The sequence below is a fragment of the Leopardus geoffroyi genome, chromosome B1 (assembly GCF_018350155.1).
Source record: "Leopardus geoffroyi isolate Oge1 chromosome B1, O.geoffroyi_Oge1_pat1.0, whole genome shotgun sequence".
Lineage (NCBI taxonomy): Eukaryota > Metazoa > Chordata > Mammalia > Carnivora > Felidae > Leopardus > Leopardus geoffroyi.
The window spans coordinates 120,998,471-121,025,059 of record NC_059327.1 but is presented as its reverse complement, the minus strand read 5'-3'; the positions used below and the strand labels follow the sequence as shown (position 1 = coordinate 121,025,059).

The following is a 26,589-nucleotide window of genomic DNA, read 5'->3' as shown; positions in this document are numbered from 1 at the left end:
TATACTTAGATTCTTTTAAGAAACTTAGTAAGAGCACGTGACCCTATGTCTGCATAGAAACAGCATGGAGATGCCATGGCTTAGGTGAAAGGCTCCTACTCTGGGATCCATCCCTTAATGGCTTGTCCTATCAGAAGACCAATCATTATGTGCAACATATGTTTCCTCTTGGTTGTCTGCCTCCCTGTTAAAGGATATGCACTCCAAGGGTGGGGACTATGGTTAAATTCTTTTCTCCATGGCTGCAAGAGCTTAGATCCAGTCCTGGAAACTGGTGAACCTCTAAATGAGTTAAAGCATTTTTTTCTTTCTTCGAATTTTTTTTCCCCTGCTCCTGATGGAGGACAGGATGAAACAGGAGGATGGGATGGGGGGAGAACAGAGAGGAAGGGAGGGGATGAGAGGGAAAGAGCAGATAGAAACAGGGTGGGAGAAGAGACGTGTGGAGGGAAAGGAGGGGACCGCAGGGCAGGGAAGAGGAGAGATGGGGACAGAAAAGGGGGCAGGTGACATGAAGGAAGACAAAGGGAGAGTAGCCTCTTGTTAAGCAACATCTGCCCATCCTTGCTAAATAGGAACGTGGCATAGAAATATTTTCTGAACTAAGTCAATTGTTCTCCAAACTGAGCAACATATTATTATTTTTTTTTAATTTTTTTTTTCAACGCTTATTTATTTTTGGGACAGAGAGAGACAGAGCATGAACGGGGGAGGGGCAGAGAGAGAGGGAGACACAGAATCAGAAACAGGCTCCAGGCTCTGAGCCATCAGCCCAGAGCCCGACGCGGGGCTCGAACCCACGGACCGCGAGATCGTGACCTGGCTGAAGTCGGACGCTTAACCGACTGCGCCACCCAGGCGCCCCAGCAACATATTATTTTTAAGAATAAGTAGGCTATATGGATGAAGATATCTTAATAAGCCTTTAAGTGCTCCCTTACATTTCCTACAGTCTGAAAATGTAGCTAGTGTGCTTAGTATGTTTACATAGACATCTCACTTATATTTATAAATATATCTGTAGAATTGCAGCTTGTTCTGTCTCTGTTTTACACCACAAGAATGTAAAACAGTGTATTTCCATTTTGGTTCAGAGAAGAGAATTTTGCTAAATCAATTAGTTGGCGGGTTCATTAGGGAATTCCCAAGCCTAACACAGAACTCACTATGTGCTAGTTAATGCCTAGACTATATCATCTTCCACATCTAACCTAGTTTCTTCCTAAACTGTGATGAAGACATTCTTTCCTCCATCATATCCCATTCCCTTTTATTTAAAATGTCTTTAGGGCTCCTAACTATTGCTTCAGGTTTGGTCTGAAAACCGTAGACATCTTGTAGATTCTTTTCTCAAGTATCAGCAAGCTAGAGATTCAGATGTGCTTATTTTTTATTGAACTCTTTTTCATTGAACTCAGAAGGTAAAAAGCTCCAGGTAGCTTTTCTTATAAAATGACAGGGACCTTCTTAATTGGGCCAAACCCTAAAAAGTAATTTAAGGTCAGCCTCTCTGGTTCAAGTAACTTTTCTCCAGCCCTATCAGGTGCCTTGGCAAATGATTATTACTTCTCTTTGCTCAGTAAAATGTGAATATTATATATAGCTTCCCTCTGTAAGTATAGACACTGTACATTCTTTCCCTTTTGGGATGACTCATCCTGTGTGCACCTATGTGTGTGTAGCTGTTGTATGCATGTGTGTGTGTGTGTGTGTGTGTGTGTGTGTGCATGTGTTTGTGTATGTGTATGTGTTTGGATGGGGATGTGAGGTGAGAAGAGCACTAGCCTTTAAGTTAAGGACAACTTTCAGAGTCCAACACTCCATCCCTTACCCTGCCACTGATGCCCTTTGATGATTTCCAGAAGTTGACAATAGCTTTCCAAGTGGTACATTTAGTTTACAACAGTGATCCTAGTGATCTGAGTTTTTCAGCTTGTCATAGGCTACTGGTTCCCATTTTGATCTTCAGGTAAACCCAGTGTATTTGGAGGTTATTACCTATTTTATGCCTTCTTTTTTTCTTTTTCTTTACCAGATTCTGTATTTCCTTCCATAATTCCCAGCCTACTATTAACCTTGGCCAGTATTTCTCTTTAATTTTATTCTTTCTCATGATATTTGATAAACAAGTCACAAGATACAACCATTGCCTTCTTTCAGAGAGAAGTCTCATCCTTTAGAAAAGCCCCTTTTATTTATTACATTATGGATTCCATTGCTCACTATGGGCTATATCCAAACTCACATTTCTAAAGAATAAGTTACAAGTTGTTCTAATGTGCCATATATCTCTCATCTAATAGTAAAGATCATTTGCCATTTGTTATTTCATGTATTCAAGTAGTTTATATACTGAGCGCTTATATACTGTCAGGAACAGCCAGATATTCTGTAATCAGCTTGGAAGTTAACATGAATATTGAACTCTGGAAACGATCCCAATTTTATATGATATCAGACTGATTAAAATTAGATTTGGAAACACAGGGGTTTGGTACGAGAACACTAAGCATCTAAATTTTAACAATCACTTTTTAAGTACACTGGGCCAATTGAAGAAAGGCACTTCGAGGGAAAGACATTGAGAAATCACGAGAAGATCGGGGCACCTGGGTAGATCAGTGGGTTAAACATCTGACTCTTGATTTCAGCTCAGGTCATGATCTCCCGGTTTATGAGTTTGAGCCTTGCATCGGGCTCCGTGCTGACAGCACAGAGACTGCTTGGGATTCTCTCCCTCCTCTCACTCTGCCCCCCCCTCCCACCTCAAAATAAATAAATACAATTTTTAATAAACTTAAAAATATATACCTATTAAAAAAAAGAAATCACCAGAAGGCAATAAGGACTATGATGAAGGATGAAGGTAAAGGTGAATGAAGGTCATGGAGCAGTGGGCAGAAGGTCCTATTAGAATAAGATGGAACTGTGAAGGCATTGATAAATGTTGAAAGGGCAGCCAAGATAAATGCACCAAAGTAGCTCTGTTTGGAAACTGCAATGACCCCTTCCTCCAAGGTTCAGATTAAACTACTTTTATCTAAGAGAAAGAATCGTGGTTTCTGACTGCAGATCTTTGCTGGAAATCTGCTAAGAATTCACCTCTCCTCCTATTTCAGTTTCCAAAGAAGCACTCTAATTCACTGTCAGAATTTGTTCACTCCGGTCTCTTCCTCCGAGCAGTGAGATGAAAAGACAATGTCTTAGACCTGGAGTCCCATCTTCATTATTGCTTTGAGCGTCTTCAGATAACTGAGGTAGCAAACTTTTCTTATAATTAGAATGGGGCCTAGTCATACTTGGCTGTATGAGCAATTCTGTCTTCTTGGTTATTTGCATTTGTGATTGCACCCAAGATTGTTGTAGGTCAAAATGTTGTGCTATGTTTAATAATAGAAATATGGGTATGAATATATAGATATTATAAAGAACCAAAAAAAAATGGAAGGGCAAAAACCACAATATTATGTCAGCTTAAGGCTGCAAACAGGTGACATATAGAAAGTATGAGTCTGGAGTGTATAGGACCTGTAAGGACTGGATGTAACAGAGGATGGGTTGGAAGCAGTCCAAGGAAGCTGACCTCAACAGAGAACGTAGAGGAAAATAAAATCGTTAGATCTAGGAGAAACATCTAGACAAGAACAATTAATGCTGTTTTCGAGTGACTTCCCAAATGCAGTAGGGTAATTAATTTTTTTCATTCCTTCTTTTAAGAACCAACAGGCTTGAGGAAATGGCTTTAATCTTTGGTTGTAAAACAAGTTAAAGAAGAGAAGTTCAATTTCTACGCTAAATTAAAGACAGCAGGGGTGCCTGGGTGGCTCAGTTGGTTAAGTGTCTGACTTTGGCTCAGGTCGAGATCTCACGGTTGGTAGGTTCGAGCCTCTTGTCAGGCTCTGTGCTGACAGCTCAGAGCCTGGAGACTGCTTCAGATTCTGTGTGCCACCTCCCCACCCCTGTTCATGCTCTTCTCTCTCTCTCAAAAATGAATAAACGTAAAAAAATCTTTTAAATAAAATAAATTATACACAGCAACTTTCCATCATTGTTTTGGGGGGAAGGGTAGTTTATCTGTTAACTTAAGTGGCTTAATTTACACACAATATCCACTCGTTGCAAAAAGTCTTGGTGATAGGTAGTCAAAAACATTTGTTATGAAAATAATTCACCATCTTCTAAGCAGGTTCACCAAAGCATCAGTTCCGCCTTGGGATAGGGTCTGCAAGGTTTTAAAGTGGTAATGTTCCTTACAAGATAAAAAGCATATTGGAAAAAGAATTAAAAGCAAGGGAAAAGAAGAGTTGCAGCACAGATGGCCTGATTTGTAATGGGAAAAGAGGTCAGGAGTAATATAGCATTCCATTTCATTTCTAAGATGAAAAATACCTACATATGGGCAGAAAAGGTCTGTTCTTCTGATTCAGCCAAGAAGGTCAGGTCAAAACTTTATCTTTTAAAGAAATAGATCAGGTAATTGGTTGTTGAAAGTAATTGAAAGTTGGCACAATTGGAGAACCATTTCCCCTGAAGACTCACTCCTTTTAAACTGAGCAAATGTCAGAACCAGACATTAAAAAGCTAATGTTTGTCTTCTAATTCTCAAAGACTTTATTGTGTGTATTTCCTGTGGACTTGTGTACATGAACTTTCTTAGGTTTGAGTAAACGGTTCATACCAGGCTGCCGGTGACCACTGATCCCTTAAATGGAAGCAACATTTCAGAAATTATTAGTGGACTTGAAATGGAAGGAACCATTTGTAACTCTTTCAGACCCAACACCCTCTTTTTGTAACAATCGTTCTTTGTGTATTAGTATTTGACTTCTGTTAATTATTTTAAACAAAGACACACAAGATAACACAAATGAGGGCCTTAATCTCTTCAAATCCCACTTTTTCCTCAGGCAAAAAAAAAAAAAAATGTATATATCTACCTATAGGTGATTGAATGGATCACATGTTTTTTTTTTTTTTTTTTTTTAAACATTTGCATTGCTATCACTTTGAGCTTTTCAGAAAAAAATGTCACTAATTATGACATTACCATTGTTTTGGGGGAATAAAAGGATTTTTTTTTGTTATTTGGGGTTTTGATTCTTCTCTTTTATTTTATTTTTTTTTATTTTTTTTTTTCAACATTTATTTATTTTTGGGACAGAGAGAGACAGAGCATGAACGGGGGAGGGGCAGAGAGAGAGGGAGACACAGAATCGGAAACAGGCTCCAGGCTCTGGAGCCATCAGCCCAGAGCCCGACGCGGGGCTCGAACTCACGGACCGCGAGATCGTGACCTGGCTGAAGTCGGACGCTTAACCGACTGCGCCACCCAGGCGCCCCTGATTGTTCTCTTTTAAAGATCTAATTAAACCATGTACAGGACTTTAAAAATTCAAGTACTTCTAAAGGGCTTTCAACATAAGCAACATTGCACTCTGTATATCTTCCAGCTGCTCAATACCTACTCCTTGCAGATAATTATTTTCAACGCATAGCTGTTTATTCTGGCATATACCTCAATATTAATAAATACTATGTTTATGCTATTATTTCTTTTTTAGCTTTATTGAGGTATAATTGATAAATAAAATTATATTTAAAGTGAACATCATGATGAATTGATATATATCTAGTGAAATGATTCCCCCATCTAGTTAATTAGCACATCCATCACCTCACATATTTATCTTTTCCTGTGTGTGTGAGAACATTTAAGTGCTACTGTCTTAAAAATTTCAGTTTTACACTGGTGTTACCAACGATAGTCACCATGTTGCACGTGAAATCTTCAGATTTTATTTATCTTAAAATATTATTCATCTTAGGGGAGCCTGGGTGGCTCAGTCGGTTAAGTGACCGACTTCAGCTCAGGTTATGATCTCACGGTTTGTGAGTTTGAGCCCCACCTTGGGCTCTGTGCTGACAGTTCAGAGCCTGGAGCCTGCTTCAGATTCTGTCTCACTCTCTCTCTGCCCCCTCCCCCACTTGTGCATACTCTCTCTCAAAAATAAATAAATTAACTTAAAAGAATATTATTCATCTTATTTATTTATCAAAAAAATTGTTAACTATGTGTGGTGATGGATGTTAACTAAACTTATTGTGATGATCATTTTACATATACATATATATATATCAAATCATTATGTTGTACACATAAAACTAATGCAACGTTATAGGTCAATTATATCTCAACAAAAAGATGAAGTTTTTGTCACTTAAAAAATTTTAATTTATATACAGTAAAATTAGCTTCTGTTTTGATGTACAGTTCTGAGTTTTAACACACGTATAGATTCACATAAGCATCACCACAATCAAGTCAAAGAACAGTTCCATCACACCAAAAAATCCCCTCATCTTGAGCCGCCCTCGCCCACATCCTAATCTCTGAGAACCACTGATGGAGCTGAAACCTGTCACAGCAGCTTTGCCTTTTCCAGAATGTCACATGAATAGAATCACACAGCGTGTAATCTTTTGAGACTGGCTTCTGTAAGGGCTCAATTCTTCACTCTGTTTTTACACATCTTGTGACAGCTTTTGTTCCAGACTATCTCTGAGGCCTTTGCTATGATAATCTCAAGGCTGTTTGCTAAAATGGAGGTAGGTGTTCCCTCGGAGGCAGAGGGTAGATTTATTTACTGACCGGGATTGTAATGATTATAAGGCAAACGTTGGGTAGGATTGCTTGAGGCCCCTTTATAAGACTGGGTTTTCTGAGGTGGAGTTCCTCTGCTGTGACAAAAAATCCACAGTCCTTTCTCTCTCTCTCTCTCTCTCTCTCTCTCACCTGGATCTGCCTCTGTGTCCATGGGTTAGGGGCTAGGGGAACTGATTTGAACATTCACCTTATGCTATGCATGCTGCTGTGCTGTGGGTAACAAAGGCCTTTGTCTCTGACCTAGGAGTCTCCTGTCTTCTGCCCCACCTATGAAACTGTGGCAGGCTAAATTGTTCCCTTGAGAGGACAGTAAGACTTCAGACTCTTCATAATTATTTAAAATTGTTTTTAATCTTTATTTTTATTTTTGAGAGAGAGGCAGCATGTGAGCAGGGGAAGAGCAGAGAGAAGGAGACACAGAATCTGAAGCAGGCTCCAGGCTCCGAGCTGTCAGCACAGAGCCTGACGTGGGGCTCGAACTCACAATCTGTGAGATCATGACCTGAGCCGAAGTCGGATGCTCAACTGACTGAGCCACCCAGGTGCCCCCAGACTCTTCATAATTCTTGATGCTTCTTCCATTTGGCACTGTGTGTTTTGGATCTTACCTGTACCAGTTGTGCATTAGTCTCCTAGGCCTGTCGTAACAAAGTCCTGCAAACTGGGTGGCTTAAAGCAATAGAAATTTAGAGGCCTCTGTGGCCCTCTCTCTGCCCCTCTCCCCCTCTCAAAAATAAACATTAAAAAACAATAGAAGTTTATTGTCTTCCAGTTCTTGAGGTTAGAAGTCTGAAATCAAGGTGTAGGCAAGGTGTTGTTCCTCTGAAACTTGTAGGGGAATCTCTCTTTGCTTCTACCTAGCTGCTGGTGGTTTGCAAGCAATCCGTGGAGTCCCTTGGCTTGTAACTGCATAACTCCAATCTCCGTCTTGGTCATTGGATGACATTTTCCCTGTGTGTCTCTGTCTTCACATGAGCACCAGTCATATTGGGTTAGGGGTCCAACCTACTTTAATAATGACCTCATCTTAACTGATTACATCTGCAACAATCCTATTTCTAAATAGGGTCACATTTTTAGGTACTAGGGTAGGAGGGATTTCAACATATCCTTTGGGCAAGGGGACACAATTCAATCCAGAACAAACAGTTCGTTTCTCTTTATTGCTAAGTAGTATCCCATTAAATTGGAGGTGCCACCTTTTGTTTATCTATTTGCCTGTTGAAGGACACTTGGGGTGTTGTTTCCAAGTTTCAGTAATTGTGAGTGACACTGCTATATACATTTGTGTACCGAGTTTTTTATGAGCATAGTGTTCTTTTCTTTAAGGTAAATATCTAAGAGGGGCTTTCTGGGTCAAAATGGTACCTTTATCTGAAACTGCTTAACATTTTAAGAAACTGTTTCCAAAGTGGCTGCAACATTTTGGATCCCCTCGAGCAGTGTATGAGAGTTCCAGTTGCCCTGCATCCACACAAGAAGTTGATGTTATCATTTAAAAAACTTTTGCTGAATGTGTGTGCGTGTGTGTGTGTGTGTGTGTGTGTGACCATTCAAAGAGCCATTTGGTGCCATCCCACTGTGACTTTACTTTGTATTTCCCTAGTGACTAATGATGTTGAGCACCTTTTCATATGTGCATTTGCCACTCATATATCTTGTTTGGTGTGATTGTTCACATCTTTTGCTCATTTTTAAAATTGGTTTGTTTGATTGTTGTATTTGGAAAGATTTGTGTACATTCTGTATACAAGTTACTTGATAGAGAAATGACTTGAACACATTGTCTCCCAGACTATGGTTTACATTGTGTTTCATTTTCTTGATGCCCTGTGCAAGGCAAAAACATTGTAATTTTGGTGAAGTTCAATTTATCATTTTTCTTTTCTTGTATAGCTTTGTGGTTTTTAGTGTCATACGTGTGAAATCTCTGCCAAACCCAATGTCACAGAAATACATTCCTGTGCTTTCATGTAAAGATTTTATATCTTGTGTTTTTAAATTTTTAAAAACATTTTTTAAGTTTTGTTTTATTTTTGAGAGAGAGAAAGGGAGACAGCGCAAGTGAGGGAGGGGCAGAGAGAGAGGGAGACAGAGAATCCCCAGCAGGTTGCACCTCATGGAGCCAGATGCAGGACTTGAACTCATGCAACTGTGAGATCATGATCTGAGCTGAAATCAAGAGTTGGACACTTAACTGAATGGGACACCCAGGTGCCCCTATAGCTTGTGTTTTTAAGTTTGAGTACCACCGTTTGAGTATGATCCATTTTGAGTTAACTTTGCATAAGGTGTGATGCGGAATTTCCTTATTTTTTTTGCCAGTGTCATTTGATGAAAAAGTTATCCTTTAGTCATAGACCTGTCTTTGTACATTTCTCAATTGACCATTTGTGTGTGTCTATTTCTGGACTCTATTTTGTTTCATAGATTTATGCTTCTATTCTTTCATCAATACCATGCTATTTTGATTACTGTAGGGTTCAAGTATATTTAAAAATTGAAGCATAATATATATATATATATATTTAAAAATAAAAATATGTTTAAAAACCAAAAATGGTTTGGCTATTCTAGATCATTCTCCTTTCAATAGAGATTTTAAAATCAACTTGTCTATGTCTAGAAGAAAATCCTGCCAAGGTTTTTATTGCAATTGCATTAAATCTGTAGACTCATTTGAGAAGAATTGACATCTTAAGTATGTTAAGTTTCCAAATCCATGAACTCAGCATGTCTCTCCATTTCTTGAAATCTTTTTTGCTTTATTTCACTAGCACCTTATAGTTTTATAATTTTTGCTTGCAATTGTCATGCATATCTTAAATAAGTTAAGATACCAAAAAAGTCTATTACTTTAACTCAAATAGTTATTGCTACTCTTTAAAATTCACTCAGTAACTTTCCCTTTGCTGTTTCTATCAATCTTAAAATACTGTATCTTACACTTTGTGCAATCCTTATTTGGCCCCTACATAGAAAGATAAACCTTAGCCAAAAAAAAAAAAAAAAAAACAAAACAAAAAACAAAAAACACCCCCAAAAAAACACCTTCATAAATATTATCCTTTTTCCTTGCTCCTTTAGATTGATTTTGACTCTGCCAAGTTAGAGGTTGCATGGCTGTGGTAAGAAAGAACTTCATCTTTACTTTATTTATAAGTTACTTTGGCAGTATTTTCCAGTGGTCAGGTAGTGTTGTGTTAGAAAGCTATGCCAGCAGCTGTGACTGTCCTTTGGAATCATGAAGACAGAAGCCAAAAGCAAAATGGTGTGAGACGAAGCCTGGAAAAAGCCTAGGTCATTGATGATAATGTTAAGCCACCCACCAAATCCTAGGACCACACAGTCCCAGATGTCCTTGTCAGTAACTGTACGTGTTAGCATGGCTTGAGCACAGTTAATCCGGAATTTGGTTACTTGCAGTTGAAAGACCTCCTGATACAAATAACTGATGTGGCCCCACTCTTGCCTACCATTCTCTTTGTGCACCCCACCCTTCTTATGTTTTAACCACAGGGGTTGACATATCAGGGTTTTTCTGGAATTTCTCCTTTGCTCTTACTTTTTCTCCCAGGCTGGAGTGTCTTCCACTTTCCTTCCTAACTTCCCTCTTCTACCAATCTACCTTCCCAGGAAAGTTCCAATCAAATGTCATTTCTTCTAGGAGAACTTTCTGACCATGCATACCTTCCCAATGCCAGCTCACACATACGTGTTCACACACACACACACACACACACAGTTTTCATCTGCAGAATATTTATCGTAGGCACTCATGCGATGCAGCATATGGCTGAATGCCACAGCAAAACCTGAAGTTTATTGAGTGGTTATTTTGTGCCAGCCACCAAGATGAATACTTTCTTTGCTTTGTCCTTAATCCCTACAGAAAGTTTAGGAATTAATTACTCTTATTGCCCTCATTTTACCAAGGAACAAATCAGGTTTAGAGAAGCTTTAGCAAGTTTCTCAAGGTCACACAGATAACCATTGAGGAGCAGAGCTATAAAAATTGCAAACTAGGTCTGACTCCAGACCGGAACTCCTGTAGGGAACATTACACGGAAGTATGTGTGGCACAGAACGTTGCTTTATTTTCATGCTACTGCATCTCATGAGAAGAAAGACGGTCTCGAACTTCATTGTGTTCTCTCTGCGGGCATGTGCCTAGCACCGAGAGACGGTGATGGGTACCAGTTAATCGAAAGGCAGTCATCCCCTCGGAGGGCCAGAGCTCCCACCTGCTCACCCCCAGCACTGTCCCAGGCCCTATTTGAGGTCTTCTCTACAAACACATCTATCTTTATTTAGCCTTTGGCCACCCCTGTCAGAACTGTGAGAAGCTCATTCTCACTATGGTGTTAGCAATGGACAATGGCTGTGGTTTCCTTCTCTATGTGTATTTCTTAATGGGCTTTTGGAGAAAGTGCTGTTGAACCCAAAGGAAGGGCTCTTTCCTGGTAAGACTTCAAGTATATTATGAGATTCTTGAAGATAAACTGTGCTTCAAGAAGCATTGTTTGAACAAACTATGGAAAGCTGGTTGTTGTAGTGGGCGGGCTGGTGTGCAAGCAGCTGTCTTTTGAATATGAGAGCATTTCATTCTCTTCAAGACACATGAGGATTTTTGACTGATTCCTCACAGAGAAGCATCCAGATACTTTACCACCCTAATCTCCTCTTCTGGGTGAAGTATTATAAATTTAAAAATGCCACTGCCTTCTCCCCAGTACCCATTTAGTAGCCAGTGTTGAGGTTTACATAAATACTTAACTAACTGCCATATTTTCTTCTAAGTTCATATTCATTAAGCAACTGTAAATGAAAATTAAATTCATTATACATAATTAGGTGTAGCAACAATGGTAAAAATACTTGTCCATGCTAGATCTTGTTGAATTGGAAATATAGGGCTGAATTTTAAATTTGCTATAGAAATAAAGTAGAGCACGGTTTCTCAAACTTTTCTGATCATAAAAATTTTGGTGGATACTTATTAAAATATAGACTTCACTCCAGACCTTCAGGCCCAAGAAGATACTCATTGAGAAAGAGTTGGGCATACTGAACTGGGGTAAGTGTTTCAGCCATCCTTCAATGAAGATTTGGCACTTTGACTCTGGGACAAGCCACTTCACAAGGCCATGAAATGAAAAACACTTTTCTTCTATTTCCCTACTTGCCCTTCTTGCAAAAAACATTATGCCAGCCACTGTTACATGCTGAGAAAACAAAGATAAGCCCCAATTCTCACTGGAGAGTCAAAGACAATAAACAATTATACACAGTGTGTTAAGTGTTAAAATAGAGATAGTACAGGATACTATGCATTGACAGAGGAGGAAATGCCTCGTCTGAGTAAGGCAAATTCCATCTCTGTAAAAGTGAGGTCATTCCACATAGATGATGTATGAATAAAGACTCAGAGGTTTAAAGAAACCTGGTGTTTTCTGAGCTTTTTGAAATGTCTGGCATGGCTGAAGCTCAGGGTCAAGTTGGGGAAAGTGGGGGAGGACGAGGCTGGCGAGAGTCAGGTTGTGAACAGCCTTACGCACCGCCTTGAAGAGGTTGGACTTAGTCTTGTAGACAAGAAGGTGCTGTTGGGAAGAAACCTAGCTATCCCAGCACTTGGTGTAAAACGACTTCAAAATATAACCTTACAAGAACACCTTAGGACTGGATTTGTTCGGAGCTAATATTCTACCACAGTCAGTTTGGTGCTTTGTTCATCTAGTGGGGACACCTCTCAGCTGACATCTTACAGAGAAGCACGATGTGCAAAACAGATAAAAAGGCTGCTTTGGTTGATGCAGGAAGCTCAGCCCCATGACGGTGTTCCTGTAAACACACGGTTCTAGGGAACAGTTTGCAAATCAAAGTTCTAGACTCTCAAGAGACTGAATAATTGAATGGATATTTAGAATCCTACTGTTGAAGGGTAGCTTGAATATTATCTTTGAAGAAAGCCCTTCAACTATGTCTAGTATAGCTTCTTGTGCACAGCATCACGCAGGAGATGCTCGTGGCACTGGGTCGAGTCTGCCTAGGTATTAACATTTCCAGTGAAGGAAGGACCCCACATTCTCCTGTAGTTTACCTTCTGCCGAAGCAGCTTCATTCATTAGCAACTTGTGCTTTATGCCAAGTAGGCGTTTTTTTCTGATTTAAGCAAGGTCTTTTGGAATAACCAACCCAATAGTATAGCGATCATGTCAACTTTTATTCACTTTTCAGTTTTCTTCAATCTTTATTTAAAACAGACCCTCTCCCCTGCTGGGTCTCCACTCTCCTACATACATGCATTCCGATATGTCAATGTTGCCTCTTGAAAATGTGATCACCAGAAAGAGGTTCAAAATTTCTTTCCCTACTTCTTGCCTCCCATCACTACATATGCATTTATGGAAAAGTGCATTTATCATGAAAGGGCCTCACCAGGGACTTGTCTTGTTAACATTCCCATAAAATATATCAAGAAGGAATATCCATGAAACAGAGGCAAAATGGCATTAAAATGCATGTTAAGCCAGACATTGACTCACCATCTGATGGAATGCTAACATTTAACATCATAACGGACACTGATATATTGTCCTGATTGCCACTCTCTGTATGTGTGTGTTGCGGAAAAAAATAAGAATCTAGAAGAACAGTGAGAGAACGTAGTAGAGACTCGATGTTTGTTGAATGAATAAAGTGGAAAGCCACACACCAAGGGAAATGGCCATATCTTTAGTTTGGGGAGCTCAGATTTGTTGAACTCAAGGGGCTTCCAACTTTGAAGAAATACAGGCAGTCAGGCAGGGCAAACTGAAAGGTCTCTGCTTCTTAACTGAGTGTGACAAGGGGGATCCAGTGAGTGGGACATGAAGTAGTCCAGTAAAAGTGTGAGACATTTTAGGAAGGCCATCCCCACCATCCCTCCTGTGGTGCTGGCTTCACGTTGGGGCCCTGTTTTCAAGACAGAAAATCGGATGGGTACTAAAGCTGATTATTTCCCATGAATGTGATGAGCTGGGGGGCGGGGGAAGAAATGTTTCAGCACAAGATCACTCTGGGGGCTGTAGTGTCACCATGACACTGTCTGGGCTGATGACATAAGACACTTCCACTTTGACACTCTACCCTAAGCCATGCCACTGTCCATGTACAAGGATGTCCCCCACCTCACCGCTTTGTTCCCCTCATCATACAAGTTTAGTTTCTGAAGATTTTTCTTTCTTCAAAAATATTTTAAAAGAATAAAAGTAGAGGATACTTTGGATAAGAAATATTGCCAACCTAAGGTCGGTCAAATCTAGCTCTTACTCCTTAAAAAGCTAGATGACAAGTCAGCACTGAGTTTGAACCTCTCAAGAGGTAAGTCACCTCAGGGGAGGGTGAAGGAGGGGACAGGAAGCTGTTTCTGTGTGTGTGTGCGTGCACGCGTGTTTGTGTGTGTACAGCCAAAGGTCCACTGACATAAATAACTCAAAAATCCAACAGTTTCTCCAAAAGTGAAGGAGAAAGCTCTAATAACTGATGATCTGCCAGTGTTATCTTTTTTGGAGAAATAACTTCAGTTCTCCGTTGATCTCTTTGGTAGACTGAGCTATTCTGAAAAGATATACAGCATTACTTTCTTAACTACTGACCAGAAAGACGAAGCAATACTCACATCAACTCCTTATTTTAATGTCAAATGTTTATTTCTATGCCATAGTTGCCTCAGCACAATTTGTAAAAGAAAGGAATCCCCCCAAACGAATTTTCTTCTTCTTCTTCTTTTTTTTTTGGGGGGGGTCAGGATATTTTCTCTGCAGTTATAAGAAAGAAAATAAACACCTCAGTATCAGAATTACCATTTCTTTCACATCGTTCTAATAGGCTGCATCTAAATATTTTCCTTGGATGTCATTTTTTAAGGATGGAAAAATATCCAGAGGAAAACATGTTTGTAGTCATTAAAATGAATTTGGGATAGTCTTTGTCAGAGAATATATCTAGAACATCTTTGTTTTGGTACACTATATCACTAATTGCCATATTCTTTAATTATTTAATGTCACAAGCATACTTTATTACATAAAACAAAGTGCATTGAAAATGAACAATGTTAGAAACAAACTGGAATCTGATGTATCTTAAATCTTCGGGTGATTAGATATTAGCCGAAGTGCCAGAATACAAATTTCATATCCATACAAATGCAACTCTCTTCTGTGATGAAAATGCACTTAGCAGCTTAGTTCTTTTCGCTTTAGCAGACAGGGCATCCAATACAACTGAAACAACCTGATAACAATTTTTGTTTTTCAATAAAAAGGAATGCTCTGGTTTCTTAACTGGCTCCCACATTCGAGGGAGCCAGAAGATGGCATTTGCTCTTTTAAATACATTTCTCTTGTCTGATTTGAGACACAAATCCACCAAGATTCTTACAGCGGAAGTAGGCACCCACCACACCTTACGTCACCAGGACCTCGGAGAAGCCTGGTGGAGTAAATCTGTGATGCGTGGTGTGGGCCCAGCACCTAGAAGAGAGCATGGTGGTTGTGAACATAACTCCCTTCAGCAGACTCAGTGAAAGGATGAGAGTTCTTTAAGTTCATGCACATTTTATTGAGTAGTAATATAAAATGCTTTGTCTTTGTCATTGTTACAAGTGCATGCTTTGATTGCCAACATTTCAGAAGTCAAATTACAAAGGCAAGGCTTTAGGCTGTAGTGAATTACTTGGGCACTTATACAATTGTTAAAAAATATGAATGGACTTTTGTTGTTGTTTTCAGAATGAACCAGTTGTAACCCGTAACTGATATACAAAGGGAAAAAAGTGAAAAAAGTACATATTTTGTGGCACGTGACAGAATAGAACAAAAGAACTAAACCGTGATGACATTAACAGTTACCATGCATTTAGAGTTTCACATGTAACTACAAACTTATTTAAATTTCACAAGGTTTGCTAAACATGCTAACCGTCTATATGTGCACTGACAAGCTTATGTTAAAAACTTTTAAGAATACTCTCCCCTTTAGATTTTTTCAAAGCTTTTTTGATTACAAAATTTCAAAGGCATTAAGCATTTTAGAGAATATAAAGTACGCCAGTATACATATATTTCCAGTATATGTCAGACCACTAAGCGCATTACAGTCCCATACAGGCCGATACAGCCATTTTTTTTTCTTAAAAAACATGCATAGGCAGATTTTTTTTTTTTTTTACAGAATATAGATGCTTTATCACTGTACTTAATATGGTGTCTTGTTCACTATACTTAAAAATGCACCACTCATAAATATTTAATTCGGCAAGCCACAACCAAGACTTGATTTATCAACAACTAAAAAAAAAAAAAAAACCCTAAATATAAACAGCAAAAAAAGATAGATGTAATTATTCCAGTTTTTTTAAAACTTAAAGAAAAGAAAAGATATTCATTGCTAAATTAATAAGATAAGTGTTTATATGGAAAGAAGGGCATTCAAGCACACTAAAGAAACCTGAGGTAAGCATAATCTGTACAAAATTAAACTGTCCTTTTTGGCATTTTAACAAATTTGCAACATTCTTTTTTTTTTCTTTTTCTGTTTTTTTTTTTTTTGTTTTTTAAGACTGCCTAATTCATTTTATAGCCATTGTCTGACAAGAGTAGCAAAACATTATCAATAAATAGTCCTTATTTAGTTTGTACATCATTTTGTTAAAAATGTTTGATGTCATCCATTTTTAGTGCTGCAACTGTAAACGTACAATAGAGTAAGAAATTAGACAAAGTTCTCGTGTCCAGTAACATAATAAAAGACCTTTCATTAACCTATCTAGAAGTCCCCAATGCAGTAGGAAAACATGTTCATTCCCCTAACATTGCAGTATATACTAGCGTTAGCTTTCTTTTTAAAGTTTTTTTTTTCCTATAAGCATTTTTAAAAGGCATACCCCGAAGAGGTGTTTAATCACCACCCCCACCAAAATATAGTTTATTATCTCTCTCCCTCTTTTTTAATGATAGTGTAAACTGAATCCAATTCCTGGCCCCCAGAGCAAATAAGCTACCATCAGAGGCAAGAACACCCAACTGCTGACAGGCAGCAATCCCCATCATGCCCTGCAGCTCAAAAAAAAAAAAAAAAAAAAAGTGAACAGGAAGTGGTCACTGGATATTGCTGCTATTACTGCCATTGCTGTCCGTGCCGTTAGTCTCTGAGGCGAGAGCCTTGTTGATGGAGTTAAGGTTGGCGTCAGAGGGCATGGCATCTCTGCGAGGTGGCATCCTCTCATTAATTCGGTCTAAGCCCTTGGCCTCCTCGAAGCTAGTGATCTTATGTTGTGGTGAAAATCCTTTGATGGCTAAACAGAAAATCATTAAAAAAAAAAAAAAAAAAGAGGAAAAATTAGGTTAGCCGGAGGAGAGCAAAGGGCACAGCTTTGCATCAGGTGAGGTTAGAGATTTCGCAGTGAGTGAGGGGGGAGTCCTTTAGTAGAGGACAAAATGACGGGACCTGAACACAACACAACAGACTCCTTACCATACCCGAAGATAACCAAAAGGTTTGAAAACAGCCAATGTCTCTTGCCAACCAAAATGTCCTCTTCAAGTGAGTAAAATGTACATTTCTCTGGGTCTTCATGAGACTTTAGATCAACGAAATCCAAAGTGGATAAGTAAGGAAGAGGGTTGCTACCAGGGACAGGTATCTAGACTGAACATCAACTGTCCATATCATGAGCATGATTACTGCATCAAACACCCTAACCTAGACAGACTGTAACACAGCTCTACTTCTGCTATTCCCCTGCGCTAACGGCAAATTCAGTAGAGTCAGGTGAGCTAGGTCTAAAAGTCTAGTAGAGGGCTTTGAGTGGAAGCTAAGAGGCGATACAAGAGGAATTAACTTTGGGGGCGTTGCCATGCCATCTCAGAATCCCAGAAAGACCTTCTTGGTAAACAACTCAATGGTGGCATGAAGAAAAAACAGAAATTATAAACTCCTGCTTCTCCAGCTCATCTTTGGAAGCAAGTGGAGCGGGTGATAAGAGGAACTCAGAAAAAATCATGAGGATGAAGTAGAAAAACGTTGTCTGCCCTTCAGCAGCAAAACATGATGTTCAGATCAAACTGATGTTCACCTGGTATCCGTTACTGCCTAAATCAAAGAAAAACTCTTTCTTTAGTGGATCAGTATAGATATAAGTAAAGTAACGGTTCAAGAATAAGGGGAAAATGCCTTTCATAACTTTCAGCAAAAATGACAGGATTGGTTTGGGCCCTTTTCAGTGAAAGCATGGAATTCTCAAGAGGCAGTATGGATATTTGAGTTTTTTCATTAATTAACCCTTAGTGTGCTCCCGAGATAGACAAGGCATTTGTGCAAGAAACTTAAGGATTTCTTTAGTCAGTGCATGCACCAACCAGTGAGCTGAGAATAAAGTATGTAAATGGGCAACCAATGACATCAGTTTGCTTTACTTCCTGTGATGCGCAAGCCAGATATCGAAGGGCCAATCACCAGTGCTGAACTGGGCTCCATCTCGATGGCTGATCAAGGACAATCTCATGGTACCTTTATCCTCCCCACCTTATATGGTGGGGGTGGGGGGGGGTGGGAAGGCAAGTAGTTTCTAGCTGAAATGTTGCCAGCCAGTTCTACAGAAATGTGCAGTGCCTTTTATTAGTATGGATGAGAGTCTTCAAAGATAAACACAGTTGCTTCCAAACTCATTGCATGATGAGAAATAGTGTGTTACCCCTCTGCACTTTAAAGGTTAGCAAAATGGTGATTAGTCAATTATGAGAGGAAGAAGATGGGGAAATGGGGAAAGACCAAGGCCCAAAGCAAAGCCTCTTAATTCTTCTCTAAATTGGTAATAAATTGCAAAATAATAGAGCTGTCTAATGAGCACCCACCCTGAAAACGCAATTATTTTGAAGGACAAAATAGTGGCACAGAGTGGTATTCTATTCTTTTTCTAAACCACTGTGAATATCATTTCATCATAATGAATAAATGCAAAAGTTTGTCAAACGTGGTAATTTATGGAACGATTTTCTTCATTTCAATGGCAAATGAAGAGGCTCTAGGTTTTAAAAGCCAGTAGGCTGAGAGCATAGACATTCAAAATCTAGCTAGAACGATGGATGTGTTCGGAATGGGGCTCCATCTCTCCTCAAACTGTCTACCCTGGTCCCGAAGAACGTGCTCTGCTGTAGTTGCTGGTCAGACAATGGGTATTAGCAATTTACATTGGTAGTATACTTAACACAACACAGAGTCACAGAAACCACAGAAAACAGCCAAACTATCCACAAGAAGGCACACGGCAGATTAGAATTTGCCAAAAGGAATAGAGAATTCCCACGTAAATAGCAGTCGATTCACTGCTATTTAGGAAGCAGTTGTATTTTCTCTTACAGCGCTATCATTTCCCCTACTGTATCCAAATCATATGCAAATTCAACAGTCTAAAGTGGCACTTTTCACATCGTTATCAAAGGACCATCCACACACAATTTTGGGAAAAATAAAAAGTGATCTTGCAAGAACAAAATACAACTGAAGAATTTTGTTTTAAAGGGGAACTTCAAATTATTTTTTTTTTTTAAAAATTTCCAGAGGGTATGGCGGGGATAACATTAAAAACGATTTTGATGCGCAGTTCTCTCATAACTGTGTATTTTTTAAGCCCTTGAATTCAAAAGTAGTTTCTAGAGGGTCAGCGCAGTTGTCCTTGAGTAGTGCTAGGGCACAGTGGGTGATGTACAGTTCTTGGTGTCCTCGACAGCACCTAGCACAGTACCTGATTCAAAGCAGACAGTCAACAGTCCACTGAGTGAGGACTGGATCATCACTGTTCTCATAATGGCCACTGCCACAGCCACTGGGTATATCTCTGAACTCTTTATAGTATCTTGCTGGTGCTAACTGTCCTACAAATACCAGTAGGTCAAAATTTGTAAGACTCACAGAACTGTTGATCTCATGCACAGCTGTCTCATGTTGGGATATTTCTTAGAGACATAAATTAGTGTTGAACTACAACGAAGCACTATTCAAATGAACACTTTTTTTTTTTCTTTTTTGCCGGAAACTTCTGAAGACTAGAATTAATAAAGCTATTTTTCTTCTCTCCTTTTCAGTGCTGACTGAAAATGATTTGAGGGAGGGACATGGTTCAGCTCAAGGAATATTATTTTATGCGATATTTGTCGAAACAGCTGCCATAACCCCCACCCCACATCGTTCAAGATATATAATCCTTTGGTTTTCTGTGACTATACTAGGTTCGTTGTATATACGAAGTCAAACATAGCTTTAAGGGAAAAAAAACAAACAAACAAACCATAAAAGGACATTTTCCCCTTTAAAGCAAGAACATTTTGGTTAATACTGAGCCACAACTGTTAGCCCAACACCCACACACTCTGTACAAGCTACAGCAAAATAATAATAATAATAATAATAAAATAATAAAAAAAATGAATACACCCAGCAGAGCCCTTATCTGTTGCAGGTACAACAGAAAGGGGACTGGCCAATTTACCTTCATCAGCCTCAATAGCCTCAACAGTAGCTGAAGAGAAGAAAGGGGGTGCAAAATGAATGAGAAAAATGAGCAGAGGATTTTTAATTCTAAGAACAAATCAGTGACGTTCAAGGGAGCTCAGAGTATTAATGTTCCTGTAAGTGCTGGATTCTGGCACAGACAACAAAACGGAAACGGTATAAAGAAAGGAAAAATACAACGAAAATCAGTCTATTTTATGAGCTGGATACACCTATCTGAGTGAACTGGTTTTTGTTCCTTAATAAATGACAAAATGATTAACCCTTGAGGAACACAGGACAGTTTTCTTTTATTTAGATGGAATCGGTAAGAGACTAGGTTACTCTAAAATGTACATCTGACACAGAAAGGACAATAAAACCACTGCTATGCCTGGTGATTTAGGATTTTAAAATGCCAGACAAAATGGCAGACCTCGAAGCAGTGTCATAACATCAGTGACATAATTCACGCTATTCAATATTAAATAGCGAGATTCCTAGTGCAGCGGAAAAGTGGAGTGTGTGTCTCTGTGTGTCTGCGTGTGTGCGAATTCAGAGGAACAATCCAATCAATGCATCAAATACAACTTGATGGTGTATGTAACTCTTCAAAGACAAACACCGAGCATGTCTAGAGTGGTGAAGGAGAAGGGGAAAATGGAGGCAATGATGTATGGAGTCTGGACTCCCTTTGCCAGGCAACCCAATTCAAAGTCAGTTTTCCTTCCTGGAATACCATCTTTGGAAATGAAATTCCTGAAATGCTATAATCAACTGGTAACATGTCAGTTGCAGTAAGAATTCTATCAGCATTTTAAAGAAGAGGCAGTTTAAATACTGAAACCTCAGCATATTTCAGAGGCAACACTTTAAAAGCCCATTGCTTTACCAGCAATTTTTTATAATAAGGTTAGCCTCTGTATTCTCACTAGTACAGGTGTATAAGCCTTTCCACGTTATTAAGGCTAGTTGATATTTCCCTAATTAAGTGCTAAAATGCAAAACTTCTCTGTAACTCCAAAATGTTTAATATTAAAATTCTACCCCTTGACTTTAATTTGCATATTTCTTATAATTTAAAGTTGTAAGACTAGAGCAACAGCCAAATGTGCACTACAATTTCCTTACAGTGCCTTCTAAATCCCTTAAGATAAAAATGTAAAATGTTTACCACCATGGAGAAAAGCTAAAGAGTAAAGCTTTAAGCAGTTTCTTCTTTTTGACAATTTGAAATCCAGACAGTGGATTTTGAAATTGTTTTAATGTATGTGGTTTAAAATATACACTGAGTTTTCAAGTTCTCAGGACTAATGGGGTCCCAACCCTTGTGTCTATTAAATGTGTGTGAGTTTGTGTGTGTGAGAGCTCAACATAGAACAACACACACCAATGGATTTAACAGAAAGTAACAGAAAAGGAAACCGAATAATCTAAGTTAAAATACAGGTGAAAATCTAGAAACAAAACAAAGAATTTTAAGAACTTAAAAAACTTAAGTTCAAAAATGAAGCCAAAAATCCGGAACCGCACCAGCACCAACATATCCGAAATATGCACTGCCCATTATTAAATATATCCTTTCAAAGCAAATGTGGCACACAGTTTCTGATAATACACCTGCTGTACCTTAAAATGTGCTTATCAGAAACTATGCAGATTTCAGTCAATTAGGTAGGTTGCTGTGCATTTTGTGCATATAAATGATTCATTTCTGTTCATTTTTTAGAAAGCATGTTTATTTTGGTGGGAGAAGTCTTGTTTTTTTAAGTTATCAAAATTATTTTTAGATATAAATCAAGGGGAAATGTACTTTGATGTATTTTCCTATCTTCATTTACAAATTTGTGACTTTTTGTGGGAACTAAGACATTGATTTTGGAATAAATTTATATGAAAATAAAGAAAATTATAGCGATGCTGAACATGGCTCTATGTAGAAGGGGTGTGTCTAAATCAAGTAACCAACCGTAAGAATAGATTCATCTTCTAGATTGAGGGGTAGAGATGTGGGGCGGGGGGGAGGGGGGGGAAGCACACACACACACAAAAAAAAAGATTCGGGGAAAGATATGGAAAAATAAGCAAGAGGCTGAGATTAGTTTTCAAAATGTTATAGCGTATTTCTGTTTTACTGAGTTTTATTCATTGATTTAAAATCTAAATTTTCATAAAGTATTATTAAAATTTGACTCTAATTAATGGTAGGATTAGTTAAAATAGCAAGACAAAATTAACAAACATAAAAGAATATATAGTAACTGTGATGTCTGATGTAGTGGCCACTAGTCACATGTGGCTATTGAAAGCAAATTAATAAAAATTAGCTAAAACTAAAAAAATCAGTTTCAGTTCCTTGGTTTGTACTTGCTATATTTCAACTGCCCGATAGCCATATGTTGCCAGTGGCCTCTGTACAGACACAGAAATTTCCATCATCACAAAAAATTTCTACTGGACAGCACTCGTCCAGAAAGCTACACATTTTAATAAAAATAATAAAAATCTCTACATTAAAGGAAATGTTTTCATTCTTTTCCAAAAATAAAATGTGGTTATATATACTCAGTCCCTTATGTTCTGGATGGAGAAATCAGAGAAAAGACACATAGGACTCCCAATTTCTACTCAAGCAGGTAACGAAATCACCCTTTTTAATGTTCTCCCATTCTCCACTACAATCTAGACCGTAACGGATGTGTATTTATGTGAGTGTTTATTTTTTCAATCAGACAGCTAACCAGAACATTTAGCAAAAGCGTCATAAAAAAAAAATTGTTTTTAGCAACATAACGGCTCAAAGCTGTCCACTCTATCACGTGTGTAGACAAACCTAAGTGAGTCGTCTCCAGGCGGGGGCTGACTATGCGGTTAGGGTGTACATGAGTGGATGGCGGGCGGCGGGGGAAGCCTGCCTTCCAGGGAAGAGGGTGCTATTCTGTCGGACACGACTGGTCAAACTGATGTGGGGTTTCAGCCCTTCCTCCCGCTGAGAACTGAAGACCAAGGCCAAGGCCGAGTTCAAATGGATGAATGAATCAGGCTAACAACACCCTGGACAGAGATGCCCGGGCACACAGTCCTACCGATACCAGTGCGCCTGCTTACCGCTTTGCAGGGTCTGCTTCCCTCCAGAAAGCACTCCGCTGGGGAGCATGCCCGTGGGAGTCAAGCCTTTCAGCGTTAGCACGCTCTCACTCTCTTCTCTGGAAAGGGACAAGGGGACAGAAGACATTAACTTTTGTTTTCTTTAAAAAGAAAGAAAAGACGTGCAGAGGGGGAGAAATGCATACTAGAAGTCACATCTAGGCTCTCTGGATTTTATTTTCCTTAAAACATAGTAGGTATATACCTTTAAATGTTTCTGAGACAGAGTTAGAGAGCAAGCAGGGGAGACGCAAAGAGAGAGGGAGACAGATCCCAAGTAGGCTCCATGCTGTCAGCGCAGAGCCTGAGTTGGGGCTTGAACTCACGAAGGGTGAGATCATGACCTGAGCCAATGTCAAGAGTCAGACACTTAACCGACTGAGCCACCCAGGAGCTCCTAAACATAGTATATTTTTATACATTCATATAAAAGTAATGTGTCAAAGCATAGTTGCTCTGATAGAGTTTATAATTATATGCTTGTGCAAGTTCAGCCTCTTCTGAGTCCTGAATTCACATTTTCACATTTTGCAAGCAGGCATTCAGGATATAGAGTGTTTGCTGGGCACCCTCTGTTGATATGTTAAATATGTTAAAAATGAGCCATGGAGAGTTCTGAGGTAAGTTTTCCAGCCAAGGCTCAGCCCAAGTAAGTGCAACTGACTTCTCTTGGGAGAGAACACCAAAGAGTGTGTATATATATATATATATATATATATATATATATATATATATGAGAGATTTTAAAAAAACTCCGTGGTTTATGGATTACAGCACCTAGCAGGTACATTCGGGGCCTATTAAGTAATTCTGACATCACATCATGAGCGCACAAATAATGACAACCAGACACTAAAGCAACCGGTAACGTTTCCTACCTTTTCTGTTCAACAGTCTCTTTCCCCACGGATTTGCTAATATAACATTATTGTATTGCTCATCGTGACAACTGTTTTACAGTCTTACGGGCATCATCATTTCAATTATATTTATTAGCCACAGCACTATTCATCACTTTGATTTATTAATAAATAATAATTATTAAATAGCCATAAAACGGGAATAATACACATAGCAGAATAATTCCACATAGCAGAAACTGTAATCCTACATAATCCGAAAAAACATTATTATATATATATATACACACACACATGTTTATAATATGTAGAACTACCAATGCCACATTTTTATGAAGATGTCTAAGGTGACCCAGACAGAATTATTTTTTAAAAAGTGTATTTATTTATTTTGAGAGTGAGCGAACAGGGGAGGGGCACAGAGAAAGGAAGAGAGAATCCAAAGCAGCACAGAGCCCGATGCGGGGCTCCGTCCCAAGAACCGTAAGATCATGACCTGAGCCAAAATCAAGAGTCAGATGCTCAACTGACCAAGCCACCCAAGTGCCGCCCCCCAAACAGAATTCAAAAATTATTCCCCCAAACCTGCTCCTTCTGCAGCCTTTCTTCAACTTCATCTTTTAGTTAAGCTTAATGCATCACTCTCTCTTTCTACCCCCCCTGCACCTCCACTCAATCAGCACACCTTGAGGGTAGAGCCCTCACAGTATTTTCAGGATCTTACCACTTCTCTTTTTAAGACAGCTTTATTGAGTATAATTAACATCCCACGTTATTCATCCATTTAAAGCATGTGACACAATCAGTTGTTTTTAGTGTATTCATAGAGTTGTGAAACAATCACCATAACCAATTTTAAAATATTTTCATCACCCCAAAAAGAAATCCCCCCAGTATCTGCATGGCTCACTACCTCCCTGCCTTCAAATCTCTGCTCAAGCATCACCCTCTAAGTGAGGACTTCCTTTAGAAGCTACTTAAAACAATATTCACCTTCTATTCTCCCTATCTTTCCTTGCTGATTTTATTTTTATCTAAAGCACTTATGACCCCTGAAAAACTATACAGTTTATTTATTCTCTTGTTTTTTTAAGTATCTAAACCAGAACGGCACTTAGTACATAGTCCCCATTCAAAAAAAAAAAAACATTTACAAAAAGAATGAAGTAAAAGGAAAATAGAATGGAGAATGGCAGTGTTATCCACATTTTAGATTTCTATATCCTTTACTGCAGTTTAAAAATATTAGGTTTGAGATGTTTACAAATCATTGTGTACCCTCATACAGGTATTGCAACCTTTTCAGGCTTCTGTTGTCAAACCAGTAGAGGTCACATAAAGAAAAAATATCTTAAATGCTAATATATGGATTTGGAAATTGGGAGTATCTCTAAACAAATGAACTGGGTGGCTCAGTTGGTTGAATATCTGAGTCTTGATTTCGGCTGCGGTCATGATTTCATGTTCGTGAGATGAGCCCCATGTCAGGTGCTGTGCTGACAGTGTGAAACCTCCTCGGGATTCTCTCTCTCCCTCCCTCTCTGCCCCTCCCTTCTTGTGTGCGCTCTCTCTCTCTCTCTCTCTCGAAATAAATAAACATTTAAGAAATTAAAAAAAAAAGAAATGAACATATCTTTTTCTTTGCATTCATATTCACAATCAGGCTTCTTGTACCACCATTCCCATTCATTCATTACACTTTAAAACTTTCAGCTTCGCAAATTCCTTTCATTTCTCTCTTCTTTTGTATCTTTCCTCCTATGGCCTAATTTGCTCGGATTATTTCAGTGGCTTCCAAAATGTCCCCCCTGACATCAGTTAGTCATCATGTTAATCAGTCTTCACACTGCCAGGAACATGGGTTAAAGCATGCCTCTCATCCTTTGAAAGCCATCCCATGACACTCACTGCCTACACACAGAAAACGAAATACTTTACCGTGCTATGCAAGCCTTTTCAGGATCTGGACTCAAAAACATTTTCAGATCCACTTTTCCCTAGATTCCTCACTTACCTTCATGTCTTGCCACGCAGCTCTTCTGAATTCTCAGGATTCACTGACCATATCATTCAAGTCAGACACTCACTAGTACTGCTCACTAACTGAGTCTGCACACAGTGCTTTGCTGCAAGTTTGCCGTGTGGATTACTGTCAAATGCATGCACCACGAGGCCTGGCACCAGGCACTTAGCAAGTGCCCATAAAGCATTGCTTTTAGGACCCCGTGACTGTGTTCTTGATGACTTCTCAGCCTTCAGGCATGCCTTTACCACAATTCACCTAACGGAATCCAGCCTATCCTTCCCAGTATTCCTCTTCACTGTCAACCTCTTCACGAACATTTTGTTTTCAGGGAACAGAAGAGCTCCATGGAGCCCTGTCCT

At 39.0% G+C, this 26,589-nt stretch overlaps 1 protein-coding gene across 6 annotated transcripts in view; it reads right to left on the bottom strand.

The window, feature by feature from the left end:
- Positions 1–14,446: 14,446 nt before the first annotated feature.
- The window catches only part of PPP3CA (protein phosphatase 3 catalytic subunit alpha), a 330,036-nt gene continuing 317,893 nt past the window's right edge, over positions 14,447–26,589 (bottom strand). For 4 of the 6 annotated variants that reach the window (XM_045471787.1, XM_045471799.1, XM_045471812.1 and 1 more), the window contains 3 exons: positions 23,306–23,403; positions 20,196–20,225; positions 14,447–17,003 (listed from right to left, as the gene is read on the bottom strand). In XM_045471787.1, the coding sequence (XP_045327743.1) occupies positions 16,807–17,003; positions 20,196–20,225; positions 23,306–23,403 (325 nt within the window). In that variant the 3' untranslated portion in view covers positions 14,447–16,806. The remainder of the gene's footprint in view (positions 17,004–20,195; positions 20,226–23,305; positions 23,404–26,589) is intronic. The other 2 variants (XM_045471795.1, XM_045471804.1) reach the window with 1 other exon arrangement.